Source organism: Felis catus, chromosome B4 (genome assembly GCF_018350175.1).
Source record: "Felis catus isolate Fca126 chromosome B4, F.catus_Fca126_mat1.0, whole genome shotgun sequence".
Lineage (NCBI taxonomy): Eukaryota > Metazoa > Chordata > Mammalia > Carnivora > Felidae > Felis > Felis catus.
The window spans coordinates 41,699,715-41,722,693 of record NC_058374.1 but is presented as its reverse complement, the minus strand read 5'-3'; the positions used below and the strand labels follow the sequence as shown (position 1 = coordinate 41,722,693).

The 22,979-nt window shown below is 46.6% G+C and overlaps 1 protein-coding gene, 1 long non-coding RNA gene and 1 other non-coding gene across 8 annotated transcripts in view; 1 reads left to right on the top strand and 2 right to left on the bottom strand.

Moving 5' to 3' along the window:
- Positions 1–562: 562 nt before the first annotated feature.
- Positions 563–22,979, bottom strand: part of NCAPD2 (non-SMC condensin I complex subunit D2) — a 31,306-nt gene continuing 8,889 nt past the window's right edge. For 4 of the 6 annotated variants that reach the window (XM_019834406.3, XM_019834405.3, XM_019834408.3 and 1 more), the window contains exons 3-32: positions 20,981–21,056; positions 20,657–20,715; positions 19,996–20,174; positions 19,543–19,685; positions 17,284–17,411; positions 17,088–17,211; positions 16,767–16,914; positions 15,635–15,832; positions 15,165–15,299; positions 14,980–15,067; positions 14,707–14,887; positions 10,709–10,833; positions 10,102–10,338; positions 9,618–9,792; positions 9,284–9,368; positions 7,081–7,214; positions 6,596–6,728; positions 6,422–6,506; positions 6,181–6,348; positions 5,687–5,856; positions 4,562–4,673; positions 4,363–4,486; positions 4,127–4,282; positions 3,473–3,650; positions 3,287–3,381; positions 2,769–2,849; positions 2,475–2,658; positions 1,391–1,517; positions 1,145–1,306; positions 563–892 (exon numbers count right to left, since the gene is read on the bottom strand). In XM_019834406.3, the coding sequence (XP_019689965.3) occupies positions 807–892; positions 1,145–1,306; positions 1,391–1,517; positions 2,475–2,658; positions 2,769–2,849; positions 3,287–3,381; positions 3,473–3,650; positions 4,127–4,282; positions 4,363–4,486; positions 4,562–4,673; positions 5,687–5,856; positions 6,181–6,348; positions 6,422–6,506; positions 6,596–6,728; positions 7,081–7,214; positions 9,284–9,368; positions 9,618–9,792; positions 10,102–10,338; positions 10,709–10,833; positions 14,707–14,887; positions 14,980–15,067; positions 15,165–15,299; positions 15,635–15,832; positions 16,767–16,914; positions 17,088–17,211; positions 17,284–17,411; positions 19,543–19,685; positions 19,996–20,174; positions 20,657–20,715; positions 20,981–21,056 (4,076 nt within the window). In that variant the 3' untranslated portion in view covers positions 563–806. Of the gene's footprint in view, positions 893–1,144; positions 1,307–1,390; positions 1,518–2,474; positions 2,659–2,768; positions 2,850–3,286; positions 3,382–3,472; positions 3,651–4,126; positions 4,283–4,362; positions 4,487–4,561; positions 4,674–5,686; positions 5,857–6,180; positions 6,349–6,421; positions 6,507–6,595; positions 6,729–7,080; positions 7,215–9,283; positions 9,369–9,617; positions 9,793–10,101; positions 10,339–10,708; positions 10,834–14,706; positions 14,888–14,979; positions 15,068–15,164; positions 15,300–15,634; positions 15,833–16,766; positions 16,915–17,087; positions 17,212–17,283; positions 17,412–19,542; positions 19,686–19,995; positions 20,175–20,656; positions 20,716–20,980; positions 21,057–22,979 lie in introns of those variants that run through there. The other 2 variants (XR_002159486.3, XR_002159487.3) reach the window with 2 other exon arrangements.
- Positions 3,567–5,915, top strand: LOC109501438. The gene is made up of 2 exons (XR_006600494.1): positions 3,567–3,684; positions 5,707–5,915. It is a non-coding gene; the product is annotated as an uncharacterized LOC109501438 (long non-coding RNA).
- LOC111561591 lies at positions 20,251–20,579 on the bottom strand. Its single transcript, XR_002744233.1, has one exon. It is a non-coding gene; the product is annotated as a small nucleolar RNA U85 (small nucleolar RNA).

The following is a 22,979-nucleotide window of genomic DNA, read 5'->3' as shown; positions in this document are numbered from 1 at the left end:
CCGACTCCACAGATATTATCTAGGGCTGGAGGGGATCAGGACCTGACCTTCCATCTGCTCAGCCGGCTAGGTCAGTCACTGCCTCAGAGATGGGCTCAGGGAGCACGCCGGGGGAGGGGAGGACGCAGATCAGCCCTTGGTCTAGAGAAGGGTTTCTCCACCTCGGCACCACTGATTGGCATTTTGGGCCAAATAATTCTGTTTTGGGGGTCTGTTTTCTGCATTGTAGGATATTTAGCAACATCCCTGGCCTCTGCCCACTAGATGCTGATAACATCCCTCCCACCTAGGTTGTGATGACAAAAAACTATCTCTAGGCATTGCCAGAAGGCCCCCGAGTAGCGCCACACTGGTCTGGAGACTGGCCGCTGCACGCTTCGCCGCCGTGCAGCAATCCTGTCCCTCATGCGGTGTGGGGAGGTGGAGGAGGGGAAGGTGAGGCACTGGGGGAGCATGGAACTTATCAGATCTTCAGACAGGCCCCAGGACTTCGGGGCTCCTCTCCTTGCTGCCTGCATCTGGGCTCACGTAAGCTGAAACAGACAAGCTTAGGAAAAATGTCTAAAAGTATATAAAAACATTTATTCATTAGGAAACAAGGAGACTGGCAGACATAGAGTCCAATGAAAGCAGCTCAATTCAGTTCAGTAAGGCCAGTTTAAGAGAAATGCTTTACATCATAAAGACCATTCTATATTAAAAAGACAAGAGGACAGGCAAAAACGGTATTTTACAAGGGAGCGGAATTCAAGTTCACTTCATAAGATACCCCGCACAGCAGGGACAGGAACAGGCAAGATGACTTCCTAGGGCCTGTGCCTTCGAGGAGGTGCTCGGCGGATGGGGGTTGTTTTCTTGGGTGTCTCGTCTTCCGTCATCTCTGCTGAAAGCTCTATTCAGAGGATTGGAGGAGGAAGAAAAAGCTGAGTCACAAAGATGGTGAAAAGTAGATCTCAGAGAACAAGTGGGACAGCCCCAGACTAGGCCCAGAAACAAAACCCATACTGTGCCCAGAGAAACACACCTGGGGGGAGGGCGGGGGCGGAGAGAATCTACATGGGCAGGACCCCATCAAAACTGGCCTCCCCCCATCCCTCCCCAAGCTATGCTCCCTGCGAGCCACATCTGGGAGGGAGCATCCTACCTTCCTCGCTGGACTCATCACTCGAGAAGACAATTCTGGGTTTCTTTTTCGAAACTCGCTGTTGGGTGTTTGGATGCCGACGGGCAGTGCGGTGGGGCTCAGGAGTGACAAAGTCACCGTCTGATGAGGCTGCAGAAGCCAGATGCTGGTGCCGCTTGGAGACTAGAAAAGGCCAACACATGAGTCCCAAAAGGATACTCTGAGAGAAGGGCCCGATCTCTCCACTTGTGGGGCTGCCTCACGTACCAGTGGATGGTTTCTTGGCTGATGGGGCTCTCTGGCTACCCCCCTGGCCAACCTCAAGGTCTTCCACCGCATCCAGCCCTCTGGTGTGGCAGACCCGAAGCTTCTGCTCAAATTCATCTATTACAGCCTGGAGGAGGGAAGAGATTAAGAGCAGGCCTGGAAGGGGCACCTGGGTGGCTTGGTCAGTTAATCGTCAGACTTTGGCTCAGGTCGTAATCTCAAGGCTCTTTGAGTTTGAGCCCCGCACTGGGTTCTATGCTGACAGCTCAGAGCCTGGAACCTGCTTCGGATTCTGTGTCTTGGTCTCTCTCTGCCCCTCCCCCACCGATGCTCTGTATCTCTCTCTCAAAAATGACCATTAAAAAAAAAAAAGAGCAGGCCTGGAAACTTATTTCTAAGATGAAAAAGAAACAAGGCCATGGAAAGAAAGACATGGTGAAAACATCAATGCATATCACTGAGAGAACCCAACCCAGGGAGGGTACACACTGCAGGACTACAAGTATATGACATTCTGGGAAAGACAAAACTGTGACAACAGTAAAAAGATCATTGGTTGCCAAGGGTCGGGGGACAGAGGGCGATGGGGGAGCACAGAAGACTTCTTGGGCAGTGGAACTGCACTGTGTAATACTATAATGATGGACACAGGCCACAACACACTTTGTCCAAACCCACAGAATGAGTGAGTGACCCCTAAGGTCAACTATGGACTTTGGGTGATAATGATGTGTCAACATAGGTTCATCGATTGTAACAAATGTGCCACTCTGGTGGGGGAGACTGAGAGCGGGGGGGGGGGGGGGGGGCCTTTGCATGTGTGGCGGCTGGGCACATGTGGAAGAACTCTACCTTCGACTCAGTATTTACTTTTGAACCTAAAACTGCTGTAAAAGATAAAGTCCATCTTAAAAAAGAGAAAAAGAAAGACACAGGAATTGGAGACAGAAAGATCTGGTCTCAGGTGGTGCTGGTTACTTCGCTGCAGTCGAGCCGAGGGAGGGGAACGGGCGGGGTAGGCGAGGCAGGTCCGGGCAGTGCAATGCAGATGAACTCATAGCACCGGGATGGCTGCTGCGCTTACCTTGCCCTCGGGCTTGGCTCCGCGTCGCAGTTTGCCCACAACTGACGAAAAAGCACTAAAGATGGACTCATCCGACAGTTTGTCCCCAAAGCAGTCAAAATTGTCCAGCATCCTGCGGAGGCCTCGCTCTGTGAGGGGCAGCTGTGACACACAGTAGGCCAGGTCCCGATACTGCCGCTCGGTCCTGCAGATGGCAAAGGCGTCGTGAGGAGCAGCGAGATGGAGGAGCGAAGGCCCGTCCTTCCCTGTCGGTGCCTCACAGCCTCAGGGACACCCCTTGGGAAGCCGGCATACCGGGCAGTGCGGAAGCGCTGACACAGCTTCTCCACCAGGCTCTCCGTCTGCTTGTCCTTGGTGATGTAGGAGAGGAGCTGCCTGAGGAAGGGGAGATGTGGTTGTGTGGCCTCCCAGGGGCAGCTCCGTCCCTGTCGGGCCAGTCCTGTCTTCCCCTAGCACCCACCTTCTGTCATCGTCCTGCCTTCTTCCTAGACCCTCAGAAAAAATCCACCCCATCCCCTCTGCGAAATTCTCACCGAGAATGGGAATTTGTCACAAAAACTGCTGCCATGTCGTGAGGACTCCTATGCGCCTACCGCCGCACTAGAAACTCTATGGTACTGAAGCCCCTCAAGAACTAAGGGGCAAGTGTCAGAGGCCTCACTGTACAGAGGAGGAACAGGCACAGAGAGGCTAAGTTATTACTGAAGGTTATACAGCTACAAAGTAGCAGAGCTAGAGTTCAAATACAGGTTTGTCTGATTCTTAAGCATGTGCTACATGAAAACTGTGCCCCAAGGCTCAGGGAACCATACTTCATGATGGTGTGGAAAGGCTCTTCCTCCACCCCTCCCTCGGGGTCTGACAGGCGGCTGATGATATCTGGAAGGAGATTATAGATCGCATTGCCCTGTGAGAGAGAGAGTCATGTTATCGACACAGGGTGTGTGTCTGTGTGTGCGCGCCTGTTCCCTCGACAGTGGTCTCCCGCTGCCTCTCACCTTGTGGGAAAGCTCATTGAAGAAGTTCTTGGCCAGGGCAGCGATCTGAGGCGCGGGGTCGATGAGCAGCACAGCCATCTCGCTCACCTGCCCCTTCACCTTGACCATGTCCTTTAGAATCAGGTGGGTCATCACCAGCCCTGCTGTTCTCCGCACCTGCTGAGCTGGGTCCCGGAGCCTAGGAGTGAAATCTCAAGTCACTGGCACTAATGGTGAGTTATATTGGGACACTGGTGGGAAAGGCCCTCAGCAGGAATCTGTTGCCCTTTCTTCTTCTTCTTCTTCTTTTTTTTTTTAAAGTAAACTCTACCCTCAGCGTGCGGCCCTAACTCATGAACCCAAGATTAAGAGTTGCATGCTCTATTGACTAAGCCACCCAGGTGCTCCTCTATCACCCCTTCTCAATGTGACATTCTAGAAGCAGTTAGAAAGCTGGGATTGGGGTAAGAGGCCAAGCTTGGAGCCAACGCTTTGGACAGAGGTGCCAATTCTTTTGGGGCTATACTTAGCGAGGGCCTGTACAGGTCAAGTATCAAGCAGATATCAAGGAAATGCTAAAGACCAGAGAAACAGTTTTAGTGATTTTCATCCTGACTGAACTACAGCCTCCCAGGGCTAGCAAGGCCTGCTACAGTGTCATGAGGGATCTCTCACCGAGCATACAGATGAGGTGTCCAGGGGTCCACCAGGTTAGGGAAGCGGATGGCCAGATCCCCAGCAGCAACCATGAGGTTAGACCGGACAATGGGGAGCGAGGACTTTTCCAGCATGGTGAACAGCAGGCGAAGCTGGGAGTCGCAGAAAGTGGCACTAGGGGCAAGGAAAGGATCATCAGGGAGAGGCACCATCCCCATCCTCTCTGAGAGGGCAGTACTGGCCCCAGGGCCTACCTGATCATGCAGAACTTGCCAAGGGCAAGTGAAGCGGCTGCAGAGAGCTCTGGGTTGCTGTAGAGGCCCGGGTTGTTGCAGACTTTAAGCAGAAGCGGAACAAAGGCAGCCAGGATCTGTTTGCCTGTCGGAAGAACGGCTCTAGGTCTGGGACAGGTTATCTCGGCCGGGGAGCAGTTCCCTCAGCAATTCTTCTTACCATCTAACAGCTCCTTCTCACAGATGCTGCGGATGAGTTCTGCCTCTGGATCATCAGCGGCAGCGCCCGCCAGCCCCATCTCCTCGTCTATGGTGGTGTCAGAGCTTGTGTTCTAATGGGGAAGAAACCAGGGATCATGGCTCATCCAAGACAGCATTTTTAAAAAATTTTTAATATTTTATTTTTAAGAGAGACAGCATGAGCAGGGGAGGGGCAGAAAGCAAGGGAGACACAGAATCTGAAGCAGGCTCCAGGCTCTGAGCTGTCAGCACACAGCCTGATTCAGGGCTCGAACCCATGAACTGTGAGATTATGACCTAAGCTGACATAGGATACTTAACTGACTGAGCCACCCAGATGCCCCCAAGACAGCATTTTTAACTCCAGCCTGTCTTTCATTTTGCAGGAATGTGTCTGGGGAAAGGCAAGTTCTGTAAAACCATTCCTACAGTGGTCAAATGTGTCTATAAAGAGGAAGCACACCTTAATTAAACAGGAAAAGAACTAGGACTCTGTAGTTTTACTTCTAAGTTGCCAAATGTGAACTGGCAAATTCAAAGTGGAACAAGCAGCATTATTTTCAAGTTGCTAAAGCATACTCCTACATCTCTGAACTCATCCTCACAGAAGCACGTCATTTCCTGCATACAATCAATAAACGGATCATGGGGACAATGGTTCAAGGTCACAGAGGTCAGACCTAATTCCACTGCTGCAAGATACTCTGTGTCTTATTTGTCTGCAAGACACCACTGCCTCTAGTGGAAAGAACACAAGGTCCCCATAAGGTGGCAGGCCCAGCAACCACGGCTGATGGGAAAGGGGGTGCGTGTGTGCTTATTCTAACAAGCAGTGCCTGAGGGGCAGCCTAGATTTCATGCTGAGGTCCCTAACTCAACGCTCTGTTTACCTAAAACTTTCCTTCCTGGGTGGTCACCAACAGACTGCTCCATCTTTGTTCTCACTAACCTTTCCCAGTAACAGCAGCAAGGAGGCAGGGTGTCTTCCTCATTTAACAGTAGAAAAGCAGAGGTTCCCAGAAGGAAACGTGAGTGACCCACAGTCAGGAAATAAATCCGGGAAATGCTTGGGACACAGAACCAGACACGCAGGCACTTCATTCACCTTCTCCTTTGGATCCTTAGTCTTCTGCTCCTGCTCTTCCCGAAGAACCCGGCGCCGACAGAGCTCCCCGCTCACTGCCTGTTCCAAGTGCACCAGCTGCTGCAGAGCCACATCTCCAGCCAGGGACAGCAGGTTCATCAACAGGAAAGTGGGGAGCATGGGGGTGTCCTCTGGAGGAGGGGAGGGAAAGCAGGGAGAAAGAGATAAAATTAAATCTCACAGGACCCTGCATTCTGTGTTGATGGCTCTACCTCTTGCTCATGTGCCATACACAAGCTGGCGCAGAAGAGAGAGATGGAGACGGGGGAGGGTGGGCGGGGAGGGACGGGGATGGTGGCGGTGACTGGCCCAGTCTGAGTGACAGAAGTGAGACAGTGTGGTCTGCGGAGGGTCAGGGGCTGCTGTAGGAAGCAGTGCTGGCCGTGGCTACTGGCTCGACAAGGAACGCAGTAGACTCTGGCTGCTGCCCACGGGGGACCCTCTGGCCTACTTACTGGGGACCTCCTGGGTGGCGCTCTTCTCCCCCAGCTTCTCCAGGGCCTGCTTCGCACAGCCCTGCAATATCTGGGCACAGATCACCTCGGGGCCCTCTGCCAGCTGGTAAATGAGGGTCACTGCCACCTCTTTGAATGGGATCCAGAGTGGGTCTGGGTGGACAAAGCCTGTAGAGAAGGGAGAAGTCACCCACTGCAGACAAAGGACTCCATTCTACCCGAGGCCTTCACGATAGCTCACCTTTTGTGACCACCTCTTGCAGTCGCTCAAACAACCTATGTTGCTGAGGCAGCCGGAAGGGAGGGTGACGTTTGCTCAGAGAAGGCTGTCGAGAACAGGAAAGACAAAAGATGGGTATGTGTTGAGAGTGTGTAAGAGGATGGCCACTCTCCTTGTTCTGGAGACCCTATGTACCTTTCTCCTGTCAGAGATGTTGGCAATAGCATGGCACACCTGCTGGGCCAACCTGTAGTCCTGTGGAAACTTCTCATCCAGTCCTATGCTCACCAGTGTGTCTAAGTTGCTTCCCACGATTTCTGGTTTTCCTCTAGAGGAAGGAAACCACACAGTCAAAGCTAGTCAAGGACAGGACTCTGTGGGGGAAAATGCCAAGCGGGGTAGGTAACAGCACTCAGTGCAAGGCTAGAGCCCTGGAGCAGACAGCAGAGGCTCTGACATGGGGCTGGCCCCTCAAAATCCCTCTTGCTGTACCAAATCCCGTTATTTCTGCTGCACGGGATGCAGAGGAGGGCACTGGTACTATTTTATTTTTCACTTAGGTAGCCGACTCACGCACACAGCTTGGCTGGGCCTGACTGCTGTTATTAAAAGAAAGGGAGCTTTCTCAGAACCTTCCCTTTCCCTCTTATTCCTAGCGTCTGTCTGGATCTGAGCCTCACCGTGCCATCATCCCAAGAAGCATGACAGAGGAACAGCGCTCCAGAGGAGAGCAGGGGACCTTCTCGGTCGCCCGCTCCCACAGCAGCTGGGTCACTGCCGGTTTCAATTCATCCTTCTGCACAAACTCACAGAGCTGAAAAGAGAAAGGGCTCAGGCCAAAAAATAACAACCCCCCCCCCCCCCCCCCCCCCCGCCAATCCTTGGTTCGCTTCTCTGAAGAGAACGTTGAGAGCCCGAAGTGGGTAAAAGCAATACTTAGGGATGGAAAAGGAAGAAGGAGGCTCGAAATGTAAAGTTGGGGTTTGGGGAGGTACTTGCACCTCTGTCACTTTTCTACCTTCATGCCTTCAAAACTACATTTATTAAGATGACATATTGAAGTCTGTGTGAGTCCAGGGCTCTGACTACATTCCGGGGATTTCTAGTAGCTGTTGTTGTTGTGACCACAACTCAACATGTCTAAAACAGAAGACTCCATCCTTCCTTGCCTTTTCATTTTGCCCAGGGTACCAACATTCTCAATCACATATGCTTAACACTTCACAGTCAGCTAATTTCTTCCCCACTTAATCCTATCCATTTTTCCTTTATAATCTATCTTCCATTAAGTGCAACTCCACAGCTTTTCTCCCAGCCCCAGTCTAGTCCTTTGATGCTGCACACTTACAGAAGGTCCGTAGACCTCGTCTCTAGCCTCCTCTCGAACCAACCTGTATGCTCCTGTTGGACCAGTCTCCCAAACATCTTCTTCATCACACCACACCTCTGCTCATCATTTAGAAATAGCTCTCCTTTGGAGCACTTGGGTGGCTCAGTCCGATAAGTGTCCGATTCTGGCTCAGGTCATGATCCTGCAGTTCGTGAGTTCAAGACCTGCATCAGGCTGTGTGCTGACAGCTCAGAGCCTGGAGTCTGCTTCAGATAGGTTCTGTGTCTCCCTCTCTCTCTGCCCCTCCCCCACTCACGCTCTGTCTTTCTCTCAAAAATAAATAAACATAAAAAAAAAAAAAGAAACAAAACTCTCCTTTGCCTATAGTAGGGGCTCTGGACCAGGAGAGCTAGCCTGACATTTCAGCCCAGCGGCTGCCACCAGGCTCCTTTTCTCCCCAAGAGAAAAATGTGGCTGGCGGCAGTGCTCCACCTGGTGGAAGCTGGTGGTCAGCACCACCTCCACCTGTCTCCACAACCCAAATACTTGTACTTCAAAAGCAGGTCCACCTCACTACAATGCTGGCCAACAAGGTGAAAGTCCTGGACTTGTGAAAGGCATTCAGGGACCTTTACAATTCAGTTCCAACCTACACTCCCACTTTATTATCTTTTGCAGATAACAGTTTCCAGCCAGAACGTGATCTTTTTCATGCCACAACTTTCTGTGCTCTTAATTGGCTTTCCATCTACATGCTCCCTCCTTTCTCTCTCTACATCCTACTCATCAAGACCCTGTTTAAGTCCTACCACCTCCGGGAAACTTTCCTTGACTGTTCTACCTCATACTGCTCTCTTGCCCACTCAGGACTCGTCAGGGTAACGTACAAGGTATGAGTATGTTTTCTGGAGCTCTTATTGCCTGAGTCTCTGCCACCAACCAGCTGTGATTAGCCAAGTTCCTTAACCTCTCAGTGTCTTAAGCTTCTCACTGTAAAATGTACACTAACAGTATTACCTCACTGGGTGGTTGTGAGGGTTACACAAGTTCATATGAGCAAACTGCTAAGAACAGTCCCTGGCATGTCATTAGTGTTACCCTATCACCATTGCTGCTACAACCATTACCTGTGCCATATTTTTTTGGCACTGAATTACCTATGTGCCACATCATTCTATAACTGTTTTATGTTTTTTGGCTACCCACTATACTGTTGGTTCCTTTTAAGTTAGGAACTTGAAAACAATCTTATACTTTGTGGGGCTGAGTAAACTGCTGAACACGTACATAGTAATCACTAATACTTGTTGAATGAATAAAGAAAATAGAAGTAAGGGGCGCCTGGCTGGCTTGGTCAGAAGAGCATGTGATTTTTGATCTCAGGGTCATGAGTTTGAGTCCCACATTGGCTGCAGAGATTACATAAATAAACAAACAAACAAACAAACAAAGAAAGAAGAAAGAAAGAGAAAGGAAGGAAAAGGAAAAGAAAAGAAGGGAAGGAAGAAAGGAATGAAGGAAGGAAAGTAAGGAAAGGAAAGAAAGAGACTTACAATTTCCTCAAGACACTGGATAGTCCCAACTGAGGCATCCACTAGTAGCAAAGAGAGATTCTGAATCAAAGTCTGGGCTTTGGCTCTGTGGGAATAGCAGAGAGCAGAGGTCATTAAAAACTGGCAAGTTAAACCTGGCAAACAGGTGATTAGGACTATCCCACCACAGTGTCAGATGACTTTACTGGAAGTCCAGCCCCGCCCTGAGCCCCATTAGATTCAGGGCTCCTCAAGAAGGATGCCCCCGCCCCCTGCCATTCCTGTAGGAGACTGCAAACGTCCCCTGAGAAGCTGACCCTGTTAAAGCTGGCAGAGGCAAAGGTACCACATATACCTGGCAGAGTCCCCTCTGGGGCTGAGGTAAAGCTGGCGGTAGGCATTAAGCACAGCTTCCCGGATGCCAGGCTCCTTAGACCAGATGAGAGGGAGCATGCGGCGCACCCCGAACAGGGCCTGAGGTACCCCAAATTGGAACACCATCACAAAGAATTCAATCACCTCCTGCACCACTGAGGGGAGAGACAGAAATGTTACCCATCTGCTTGGCAAAATTCCCCCAATACTTAGAGATAGAACCTTTCCTACTGTAGCAACATGCAAGTGGAAGCTTCTTCCATTTCCCCCGAGAATATCATCCTAGATGGCCCTGTCGTGAAATACCCTATGCATACCACGTCTGCTCCACAGAGCTAGACAAAGCAAATGGAAATAAAGAATCCTTGCCTTTTGAAGGAGCAGACCGTTATCAATAAAATACAGGCAAGACTGGTTTTTCCAACCCCAAGACACAGTCCTTACAGAGAGGGATGCTGGCACACCTGTAGTTGTGTTTTCATACATCATCTTGCTGATGATGCTAATGGCCTCTGTAATCTTCAGAGAGAAGCTGTAGGCGTCCTGCAGATACTGCACCAACATCTCCTGCTTCACCAGCTCATCGCTTTCCCTGTATTTCATGGGCTCTGACACACTGGGCTTGTCTTTACTGTCTGTCTGTCCTGGGCCCATGTTCCCTGCAGAACCCTGGGCATTCTCCTGTGTGGAAGCTGCTGGGCCTAGGAGTTAGAGAATTCTAGGATGGTTATTGCTCGAAGGTGTATGGGGAAATCTATCGGCTACAACATCCCCGGATAGTTCTTTCCACAATGGGAGGGTATACACTTAGAACCTACTCTAAAATGTCTTGGTTCATTTCTCAAAAAATTCTGAACATCCTCTATGGTTTGGAAATACCATTTCACGCCATATGACTATCAATCTTAGGTCCATGGGCTGTATCCATTCCAGGGCACTGCCAAATCTCCTCTGGACTGCTGTGGCACAGTGCCTCCTGGCACTCCCAGGCCAGTGTCTGGCATAAAGTAAATAGCCCATCGATACTAATTGAAATGTTTTGTTTGCTAACTGAAGAAGGAAAAGAAATACCTTTGAAGATAGTCCCCAAGAGATTCAGGAACCTGGTCTCCTCTGACTCCTCTGGGTCCACATGACTGAAAGGCTCAGACTCCTGGAAGTGGTCTATGGCTTCTCGAGTGAGAATGATGGCCTGCCTGGAAGAACATCCACCGGTCACCAACTTGGCACCCACGGGAGTGTCACTGCAGCCTTCTGTAATGCAGCCTACCTCATGATTACATCGAGAACCTAGACTTACTGCCCCAAAGAAAAGGAACACTTCTCATGCTTAAAAAGTTGAGAAGTGGGGCGCCTGGGTGGCTCAGTTGGTTAAGCATCTGACTTCAGCTCAGGTCATGATCTCACGGTTCATGGGTTTGAACCCCAAGTCAGGCTCTGTGGTGAGAGCTCAGAGCCTGGAGCCTGCTTTGGATTCTGTGTCTCCCTCTCTCTCTGCCCCTCCCCTGCTAGTACTCTGTCTCACCCTCTCTCTCAAAAATAAAAACATTAAAAAAAAAAAAAAGTTGAGAAGCACCTACAAGGGTGGAGCTCAAAACACTTTCCCATTTTTGAAGTGACAAGGCTTTACTACATAGTCTTCAAAGAAACTCAAATAAGACTTTTCAAATTTAAAGGTCACAAACCTACTCCAAACATCTACTTAAAAACTTTGCTAAGTCAAAGTTTAGAAAAAGTAAGTGTTCAATAACTGATTAATTTATGGGACATCCATACAATGGGAGTCAATGTTAGCATAAAAAAGAATGAGGCAGCTATTCATGTATAAATATTAAACACATTGCAGTACGTTGTTAAGTGAAAAAAGCAAGGCGGTAGATTAGTGGGTAGAAAATTCTTTTTTTTTTTTTTGAAAAAAAATTTTTTTAACGTTTATTTATTTTTGAGACAGAGAGAGACAGAGCACGAACAGGGGAGGGGCAGAGAGAGAGGGAGACACAGAATCTGAAACAGGCTCCAGGCTCTGAGCTGTCAGCACAGAGCCCGATGCGGGGCTCGAACTCACAGACTGTGAGATCATGACCTGAGCTGAAGTTGGACGCTTAACCGACTGAGCCACCCAGGCGCCCCTAGAAAATTCTACCATTTGTGTAAGAAGGTAAGGAAAAGAACATATGTTACACTATACGTCTTTGTTATCTCTAGAAGGGTGTGCGATAAACTTGGAATGTTGCTTCCTTGTAGGAAGTGAATCTAAGTAGCTAGGAAATAGGTTTGGAAGGGACTTTACAATGCATGTCCTTGTTATAATTTAAAATTTTGTACCGTGTGAATGTACTAATTTAAAAAAAAAAAAGATTTTTAAGTAATCTCTACACCCAATGCGGGGCTTGAACTCACAACCCTGGGTTTAAGAGTCGCATGCAATACTGACTGAGCCAGCCAGGCTCATTTTTTAATGTAATTTTCTGTTCTAAAAAATACTATTATTAAACTGTTAAAAAGTTTTTAAAAGAAGTTTTGTTCTAACACACGTTTAACTGGCATCAAATACCTCAGTTATTAAGACCATAACCCAGCACTGACTGCTGAGGTTTTCTGAAGGAGGAGGGGACATCTTTAACATGAAAAGAAATCTTTATTTTAACTGACAGGAGAAAATACTAATATGGTTGGAGGCAGAAGAAGCAGTTATAAAATTACAGTACCTCTTTACACCTTAGCAAAGTAAATAGACACCAGAGAGACATAAGGGAGAGCAAACTAGCCACCTTCCATTCAGTCTTTTCTGAACAGCCTAATTAGGTAGGAAATAAATCAGTAACTTGTGGCTGAGGTTTAAGGAGACCTGCTGATAGCTAGAAGGGCTTTTGTTGCTAGCTGCCCTGAAGTTCTAGAGTCACAAAAACACTGGGGGAAATCTGTTCTCCAAGGTCAGGATTAACAATGAGGCTGATTTCAAGATTAAAGTAGGATTAACGGAGTTTAATATTATTTATTAGCTCACAGGACTTAGTAGAAAGAAATTAGAGACCACATGATCTAATCAATTGCTTTTTTTAAAGGCTTTTATTTTTTTAAAGGTTTTTTTGTTTGTTTGTTTCTTTTTAAAGTAAGCTCTATGCCCAATGTGGGGCTTGAACTCACGACCCTGAGATCAAGAGTTGCATGCTTTACTGAATGAACCAGCTGGGCACCCCTAATCAATTTCTTATTTTACAAATAATGAAACTGAGGCCAAGGAAATTTAAGCAACTTATTTAAGATTATACAACTAGAATTATACTTACAGGCTTTCTTCTTCAAATGGAGAACTTTTGCATATTTAATTATAATATTATTTACATTTAGCTGTTCTCATGGTTTCTTTAAACATTTGTAAAAGTAGAAAAGCATGCTTAATTGTGGACTGTGCCTTTGGCATAAATCTGGTGTTCAGGCCATTATTATAATGAAAAACACCTACCATCACTTGGTGGCAGCATACCCCAAGTACAGTTCATTTCATTTATTTAAACAAAAATTTTTTTAAGTTTATTTATTTTGAGAGACAGAGACAGAGAGAGAGTGAGAGCAAGCATACAAGCAAGGGAGGTCCAGAGAAAAGGAGACCGATCCAAAGCAGGCTCCACAGCATCAGCGCAGAGCCTGACACTGGGCTCAAACTCATAAACTGTGAGATCATGACCTAAGGTGAGATCAAGAGTCAGATGTTTAACCGACTGTCCCACCCAGGTGCTCCTATTTACTTTTTAAAGACTTTTATTATTTTTGAGAGAGAGAGAGAGAGAAAGTGAGCAGGGGAGGGACAGAGGATCCGAAGCAGGCCCTGAGCTGACAGCAGAGAGCTGGATGTGGGGCTTGAACTCATGAACCACAAGATCATGACCTGAGCAGAAGTTGGACGCTTAACCAACTGAGCCACCCAGGTACCCTGATGTTTTTTTTGAAGACTTTTAAAAAGATTTCTTTTTTTCTTTTTCTCTTTCTTTCTTTCTTTCTTTCTTTCTTTCTTTCTTTCTTTCTTTCTTTCTTTCTCTTTCTTTCTTTCTCTCTCTCTCTCTCTCTCTCTCTCTCTCTCTTTCTTTCTTTCTTTCTTTCTTTCTTTCTTTCTTTATGAGAGAGAGCGAGCGCATGCGCACACAAGTGAGAGGGTGAGAGGGGCAGAGAGTGAGAGAGAGAGAATCCCATGCTGTCAAAACAGACCTCAATGTGGGGCTTCATCTCACAAACTTTAAGATCATGATGTGAGCTAAAATTGACAATCAGACGCTTAACTGACTGAGCCACCCAGCTGTCCCAAGTGCAGTTCCTTTTAAAGAAATACTGTTCCTCAAAAGTTAACTCTAGAGGCGCCAGGTGGCTCAGTCAGTTAAGCGTCCAATTCTTGGTTTCAGCTTAGGTCATGATCTCACGTTTTGAGTTCGAGCTCCATGTTGGGCTCTGCGCTGACAGTGCAGAGCCTGGTTGGGATTCTCTCTCCCTCTCTCTGCTCCTCCCCTGTGCTCACACACACACACTCTCTCAAAATAAATAAATAAACACACACAAAAAAAGTTAACTAACTCTAGGGGCACCTGGGTGGCCCAGTCCGTTGGGCATCTGATTTTGGCTTAGGTCATGATCTCACAGTTTGCGAGTCTGGGCTCTGCACAGGGGTCTGTGCTGACGACTCAGAGACTGGAGCCGGCTTCAGGTTCTATGTCTCCCTCTCCCTCAAATATAGGTAAAACATTAAAACAAAACAAAACAAAACAAAACAAAAAAACCAATGGGGGTGCCTGGGTAGCTCAGTCAGTTAAGCATCCGACTCAGTTTTGGCTCAGGTCATGATCTCACGGTCTGTGAAATGGAGCCCCGCATCGGGTTCTGTGCTGACAGTGTGGAGCCTGCTTGGGGTTCTCTCTCCCTCCCTCCCTTATTCTTTCCCCCTTCCCGGCCCACGCTGTCTCTCAAAATAAGTAAATAAACTTAATAAAAATACATACATATATACATACATACACACATAAATAAGTTAACTCTAAACCTAAAAAGATCATTAGAGAAAATCTCACTCTTTCACATACTTGTAACTAGCCTTGGCAAGCAACTGATGGATGCGTTCTTTCACGTCTTCGGTGGTCTCTGTACTAGCAATCACCACAGGAATCTCCTCTTCTTCCTGGGGAAGCTTTAGCAGCTGCCACAGGGTAGACCTCAACTCTGGCAGCATGGCTTCCCACTCCTCCTCTGGGTCCAGCACTGCAGCTGAATGAGAAAGTCTCACTTAGACTCTTGGAGTTTCTGATGGCAGGGAACAGGATGTCTAGGGTGAGGATTCCTACACAGTAACTACTTACAAGCAGCTGCAGTTCGCCTCTGGGCCCTCATCTCTTGTAATTTCTGGGTTTCCTTCTGCAGTGGTCCAGCAAGGTCAGTGTCACTAAGCTACCAAGGTAAAATGAATATCAGGGTCATTAAGTCACATAATTTCATTCCTGTTTCCATTTATTCTTTCTCTTTTGGGTAGATCAAGCCTACTTACCTTGCAGGAAAAAGGATTATTGGCAAGAAAACTGGCCAGCAGCTGAATGGCATTTTTACATACTAGCACTGACTTGTCTGCCAGACGTCCCACTGCTAGGGCCACCACTGCTTGGAAACGTGTCAAGGGGAGAGCCTATGTGGGGTAGGAAGAGAAGAATGAGCTCACGTACCACATCATCCATTCTGTTCATCATACTCAAAATGTTCTTGAAGTACACTGTATGTGAGCTACCTACTCACTCTAAAGAAACTTTTCTATGGGATATAAAATAGTTACTCTTTGTCGTGGTTAAGACACAGTATAGTCCTTAAATGGAGCCAGGCATCCTTGTCCTTGGTAGAGGAAGACCTTTATTACTGGTAGTAAGAATGTGAATTCTAGACTCTTCTGTGGGACACGGGATTCCTCTTTTCTCCAGCCTGTCTACAGAATACTGTTATGTCTTTATCATGCAGAAGGCTATTCACCTTCTGCTGGACGATTCGGGTAAAGAGCTGCAAAACACGGCTCCGCACAAAGGAGTTGACGTCGTGGCCATGGGCTTGCAAGGTGTCCAAGAACTGGTCTCTGGTGTCTCGGGCTGCTTCCTCCAGTTGATCACCATTCAGAACCTGCAGGACCATCTCCGCCATAGCTGCCAGCACAGCATTGCGCATCATGTAACTCTACGGGAGAAGTGGTCTGGTCTGAGGCTCCTCACTCCAATGCTAACTCTCCCTTCCCCAAACTCTTGGGCCTGTCCAGGCACAAAGAAGAGGTGAGGCGTTAAGTTAAGGGTAAGCTTGCTTCACTCTGACTTTTTCTGGTCAGTTGCCTAGGCATCCACTCCTGAGATCAATGGAAGGGGCCTTGTCTGCTTGAGAATATAGGGACAAAATAAACAAGAACCCCAATTTTTTCCCCATAAGGCTCATCACATCTGTACACGTTTAAAAAGCATTAATTTCTACCTTTCATCTGAAGCTTCAAAGCCTTTGATCCATCCTAATAAAACACCCCCTTCCCTCCTTCTTGCATTTTACTGACAAAAGAATGAAACACAGAGAAGCACAAGTCAGCCCTAGGGTGCCATGCAAGTCCACTGCAGAATGTGAGGAACAGGGGTTGGGGTTTTTACCAGGCCAAGAGCCAGAGAATGGAGTCTTGCACAAGAAGTTATAATACACTAGATGACCTAGGAGACTATCTTTGTCCTTGATATTGACCCGGGATGCCCTGCATCAGTGCGGGAGGCAGCCAGGCAGAAAGAATTGAGAGTGGCACTGTTCAGAGAGTGCAGGCAAGCTCTATGGTAGGAAGAATGGAAGAAGCTTCATCCTGATGAATGGAAGGGACTCAGAACGATGGCCGAGTGACTCTCACTAGACCTAAGGCATGGAATTGCCATCCCCTTACCAGGCGTGGATAAAACCGGTTGATACTGAAATGGAGATTAACAAATGGCTCTTTAGTCAATAAACTCTATCTGCTTCTCTGTAGGAAGAAACTGCCACCAAGTTATGCTTAAACACCTTGACTTCACGGGAAAGCCATCTTCTTGTTATAAGAAACAGCCTTAAAATTCCCAGAAGAACCTGAGATTCCCAGGGGACCACTTACCTCTCCATCCAGATGATCCAGCAAAATGCACATGCTGGACATCAGGATGGCTGGGATGTGTTCTGCTAGTTCTGTCAGAAAAGCTGCAAAGCCCTTTGCCCCTGAGGGGTCCCGACTCAGCTCCTGGGGACATTTCTGTCCAATCTCTCTGTGCAGGAAAGAAAGCACAGCCACAGCAAGATAATTCAGTTCCCAGTAAGGGAAGGGAAGTCAGGTATCTAAAATCTAAAGAAACCTAGTATGTACAGAGAACGCATTTCTAATCTTTCTTTTATCTTCCCCCTGAGGGAGATGAGAATCAGAAACTTAGACAAGAGTCACCTTACAATCTCTCCCACGATGCTCTTCATTCCATAATCAGTTGCCCACAGACTCACAGCCGCCACCAGTACCGGTGCCAGGTGTTCAAAGTGCTGCAGCATCTGGATGATCTTCACAGTGGCACCTGTGGAAATACTACACGTGAGAAATTATGGGCAAAATGGAAACCGCGGGGCAAGGCAGAGGGCTAACTTACTGAGCATATGATTATAACGTGTCAAGGCGACACCAAGCAGGCGTGTTATAGCTTCCCGGGTGGGGCGGTTCTTCTGGTGACTAATGGTGGGGTTCTCCAGGAGGCGGTAGCAGCAGCCAGTAACCAAACTGAGAAAAGGAAGGAGGGAGATGATGAAGTCAGCTGTGTGGATTCATCTATACTGGGGCCCTGCTGCTTTCATTCTCCTCCTGCCCCAAAGTCAGGGTCTTCTAGCTTTCTTCATTCTTTTGATCACCATCTACACCAAGGTGCTTTGCTTTGCTGACTCTAGATAGGTGCTCTGTCCTTCAAGATTACCAACCTTCAACCAGTTATACTTATACAGAACCCAAATAGATGATAAAGGGTAGGAGAAAGTAACCAACGACTTCCCATGGTTAAACATCATGGTTAATTCAGTTCTTATCTTGGTTGACCTTTTAGCTGCACTGGATGCAGCTGACCACATTTCTCCTGGAAACACACTTCATGTGGCTTCCCAGATGCCAGACTCCCTTCTCCAGAGTACAGTAAGGATTTCTGCTCTCCTCTAGCTATGCTTACTGATTTGGTAATCTCAGACTTGGGGCATAAATACCATTTATATAAATACACTGACTGCCCAAATGGGTACCCTATTTCAGACCTCCCTCTCGTGCTCCAGACTTGCATATTCAACATCGGAATCAGACAACATTGCTTGGATGTCTGATAAGGACCTCAATCTTTGTATCCTCTCTTTGTATTCAAACTTTGAACTCTCTCTTTTTTTTTAAGCATTTTAAAAAAGTTTATTTATTTGAGAGAAGAAAGAGAAAGAGGAAGCAGGGAAAGGGCAGAGAGAGAGAGAGAGAGAGAGAGAGAGAGAGAGAGAGAGAGAATTGCAAGCAAGCTCCATGCTGTCAATGCAGAGCCCAATGTGGAGCCTGAACTCACGAACCGTGAGATCATGATCTGAGCCGAAATCAAGAGTCAGCTGCTTAGCTCCCTGAGCCAACCAAGCATCCACCCCCGCCTCTTTTTATGTTTATTCTGAAAGCTCAGGTCAAAACCCTGAGTGAGTCATCCTTGACTGAACTCTCCCTCAAACTTCATACACCTCTGTCAGACTATCCTGTAAGCTCTACCTTAGGGAAAAAAGTACAGAGTCCATCCACTTCTCCCCATATCCACTGCCACTCTTGGGTCTAAGCTACCATCATCTCTTGCCCAAGTTACTGCAACAGCCTCCTAACTGGTCTCCTGCTTTCTTCCTTTCCTTTCATAGTCTGTTTCAACGCAACAGCCAGGATGATCCTGTTAAAGCCCTAGTCAGACCACGTCACTGCCCTGCTCAGAACCCTTGAGTGGCCCCATCTCACTCTGAGAAAATGCAAAGTCACCATGATGGCCAAGGATCTGCACAGTTGGCTCCCCACTGCTTCTGGGATTTCACAGCCTATCCCTTTCACCTGCTCAGTTGCCATGTCTCTCGCCTCACTGCTACCACCTGTACATGCCAGATACATGCCTTCCTCAGGGTTTTTGTACCTGCTGTTCCGTTCCTCACCCTTGTTTATTCCTCCATATTCTCGTGCCTCATACGGCCTCCTCTGGGTTTTTGCTCAAATGTCACCACCTCAAAAAGGCCTTGCTAGAACAGCTGATTTAAGATCACAACTCTCGGGGCATCTGGGTGGCTCAGTTGAGCATCCAACTTCAGCTCAGGTCATGATCTCATGGCTTGTGAGTTCGAGCCCTACATTGAGCTCTGTGCTGACAGTTGAGCCTGGAGCCTGCTTCAGATTCTGTCTCTCCCTCTCTCTCTCTCTGTCCCTCCCCCGCATGCTCTGTTTCTTTCTCAAAGAAATCACAACTCTCTTCCATCAAACTCCCCATCCCCTCCCCTGTTGTTCTCCACAATCATAAAGTATAAAACAAACCATGTATTTTACTTACTTTAAAAATCATCTTCTGCTCTATAATATAAACTCTAAGGACAGAAACTTATGTTTCTAGTGCCTGCAATAATACCAGCCATGCAGCCAGGAGATTCTCAGTAAATACTATGTCATGAATGAGCAAATGGGCATTAAAGATAAGAAACTCATGGCAGTTTCTAACATTTGTTATCTACTTACTAACAATTCTATGTTATGAGTATACTTCTATGTCTTACATACAGAAGTGAGGCATGAAGTGAAGTATTCAGAAAGAAGACATATCTAGCAACAGAGCCCTCGTTCCTCACAGTTCACTATGACCATCTTAACCACCGACCTGACAAATTCCTCTTCAATTATTGAGTGGTTCCACAGGTGACGAATGTCCAGCTGGAGCAGCTGCGTTAGAAGCTGAAGAATTGGTTGCCTCTCTTCTTCCCAGTCAAAGCCGTGGGCGGCCTTGGCCCGGGTTTTCTTCCCCTAAAAAAGGATCATGCATACATTTAGGGAAAAATAAGGAAGACAAATCAGGTCAAAATCTGCTAGTCTGAGTGCCCAAACTGTCCAGTATTGAGATAAGGTAGAAACTAACACAGCAGATGTATTACAAATTGTAAAATATAAAAGAGGTCCTTGTCAGGGCAGGATATGCTGTGATATTTTTGAGTACTTCCTCATAAATCCTAAAAAAGGACAGACAGGATTCCCAGAATTGTTGGATTCTCTTCTTTCCCATTGACCCCCTGATCTCTCCAGGCCCCATGTTGAGTGAGCCAGGAACTCCAATTACCTTCCCAAGGTCCAGGTCCATGAGGCTTGTCTGGCTGCTCATGGTCTCAAAGGATTCCACGAGGCGTATCAGAGCATAGCAGTTCATTTTGAGGGCATTTAGGTGGGCGCTCCTGTCTGATACACTCAGAGCTGCATCATCCAGGACAGTGGGAAGTTCCTGGGAATGACGGGATACCACTGCAAGGGGCAAAGTCCGGAGTCGGCTTTGTTCACTTTCCTCATCTGCTCTGGCTTCCAAACACCCAGCATCAGCAGCCATCAGATTACCAAAGATCTGTGTTTCATCTCTCAGTGGCCACAACACAAGCCAAGTCCTTTGGGACCCCTGACCCCGACACGCTGAACACGCCCTGTCCCCACTCTCTCAGGCCAGCTACCCCAGTTTCTCCTTGGCAACTGGAAGAACTACCTCTATTAAAGAGAGGCAATTCAAAAGTAGGAAATATTTCTTGTTGGTCTGCCCTTACAGCGAACACACACAACTCTGTATTGTCCACCAAGATTACAGACCTTAATAGGTCAAAGGTCCCCGGGCTTAGCCAAACCAACTGAATCACCACAGCCTTGATATCATCACGTGGCTGATAAAATGTAGGAAACAGTAAACAAACAAACAACAACAAACACCTTCCATCCCCTACCCCCTGACCCATAAACACCTTTCATCAGGAATTCCAGAGTATCTTCCTTGAGGCCAGGATCTATACTTCGAAAGTGACTATGAGGGAAAGAAAGTGTGGGGGGTGAGATAGGAAACTGCAGAGCCCATTCTAGATCAGATCAAACCTGAAGAATCTAAGACTTAAACACATCTGTGAAATTGCTCAACTGGTGTGAAGTTGGGGTCAATGCTCATTAGTAGAATTATCAGCACCCCGAACCTTTATCAGTGAACCTATAATTTGGAATTTCAGGACTAACATGCAACGTTAAGGTAAACAGCCACTAGTTCTTACAGCACCAGCCAGATGTGTTCTACTTACTGTAGAATGCTGTAGACAGTATCAAAGTGCTCCAGCATTGCCAGGGGCCCCTGAGCTCGGAAGGCAGCCTGAAATGCTACAAAGATGAAAGAAACGAATCAACACAGAGGGGAGATACCTTGTTGGTAAATTCCATTCATGGCAGAAAATCCAGTTAATGACTTTTACTGCTTGAATACCAAAAAGAGACAGTTCACTTCAATGTAACCTATTATGGTTTTTTTAAATTGTGAAATGACAAAAAGTGGCAAAAACAATACAGAGTTCTTGTACTTTTCACTCTGATGATGTTAACATCTTCTATAACCACAGTACAAGAGTCTATAAGAAATCAACATGAACTCAATGCTATTAATGAATCTACAGACGTTATCTGAATTGTTAGTTCTTCTATTTATGTCCTTTTTCTGGTCCAGGATCCAATCCAGGATCCCACAATGCATTCAGTTGTCATGTCTCCTTAGTCTCCTCCCATCTTTGTCTTTCACAATCTTTGACACTTTTGAAGTATACTATTCAGTTATTCTGTACAATGTCCCTCAGTCTGGGTTTGTTTGCTATTTTCTCATGATTAGATTGAGGTTATGTATTTTTGGCAGAATGACCACAGAAGCGAGCCTCCTTTCAAAGCATCACACCAAGAAGTACATGGTATCAATGTCTTATTACTATGTTAACCTTGATTACCTGCTAGTGTTCGCCAGCCATCTCCTCTGTAAAGTTACTATTTTCCTCTTTTGCAGCAAATAAGTATCTTGTTAGGGAGATACTTTGAAATTGTACAAATATCTTGTTTCTCCTCACATTTTGCCCACGAATCTGTCCATGATTCTTGCCTGCCACAGTTATTACTGAGGTGTTAGTAAACACTTTGACTTTTCTTTTTTCTTTCTTTCTTTTTAAAAAGATTTTAAAGTAATCTCTATACCCAACATGGGGCTCGAATTTACAACCGAGATCAAGAGTTGTATGCCCTGCCGACTGAGCCAGCCAGGTGCCCCTATATGGTGATTTTTCTATCTCCATCATTCCTTCTACACTTACTAATGGGAATGCCACTCTAAGGATGAGCTTCCCTTTCCCTCTGGTTATTTATTCAAATTGGAATAGACTCACGGTTATTTCCTTTATTCTGTTTTAATGCATTCCTACTACTATTTATTTTGTTGCTTAAATGATCCCATGCTTGACCACTGGGAGGTCCTTCAACTTGGCCTGCCTGCAGTCCTTTCAACATGGTCCCTTCACTTTTGCTCTCTTACTTTCTGGTATAAGATGTTCATCTTGCACTTTCCCTGGCCCAGTTCTGCAATCAACCATTCTCAACAGAGTCCTCATTTCTTTTGTGGAAGTATGGCATGTAGAAACCAAGTTCTAGGCACTAGTTAGGCTTACTGCTATTGCACTGTATCTTTGTTTTTAGGTCCTCTCAGTAGAGAATAGAAGGACATGCACGTGTATATACATACATACCTGTCATATCTGTTTTGATCTGTTTATATATTAAAAATATGAGTTAATTTACATATTTTACTTAACCCTAGTATACACATAAAGCAGTTTCAGAATTGCTAACCCGTATTCCTATAAAAAATATTTTACTAACTCAGCTTACAATAATTGTGTAAAGTTCTTTCTTCTAGAGTATATACACAATTACATTTTTTTTTTTTTTTTTAATTTGAGAGACAGTGAGCGAGCCCAAGTGGGGGAGAGAGGCAGAGGGAGAGAGACAATTTTAAGATTCAATAAAAAATAAACATTCAAAGTATAATTTAAAAAAAAGAATGAGACACAAAGCACAAGCTCTTTGGTAATCCTTCTTCCCTATCAACAAACCTCTCTGCCAACATCTTCCCATTTTTTGCTGGAGTCTCAAGAGAAAAGCTAACCTGTCCCACTGCCCCAAAGACGTACCTCCTCTTTTTCACCTTTGGTTTTATCCTGTCCAGGAACTGCTCTTATTCTGCCAGCATGCTCAGGCCTCCCTTCTTTATAT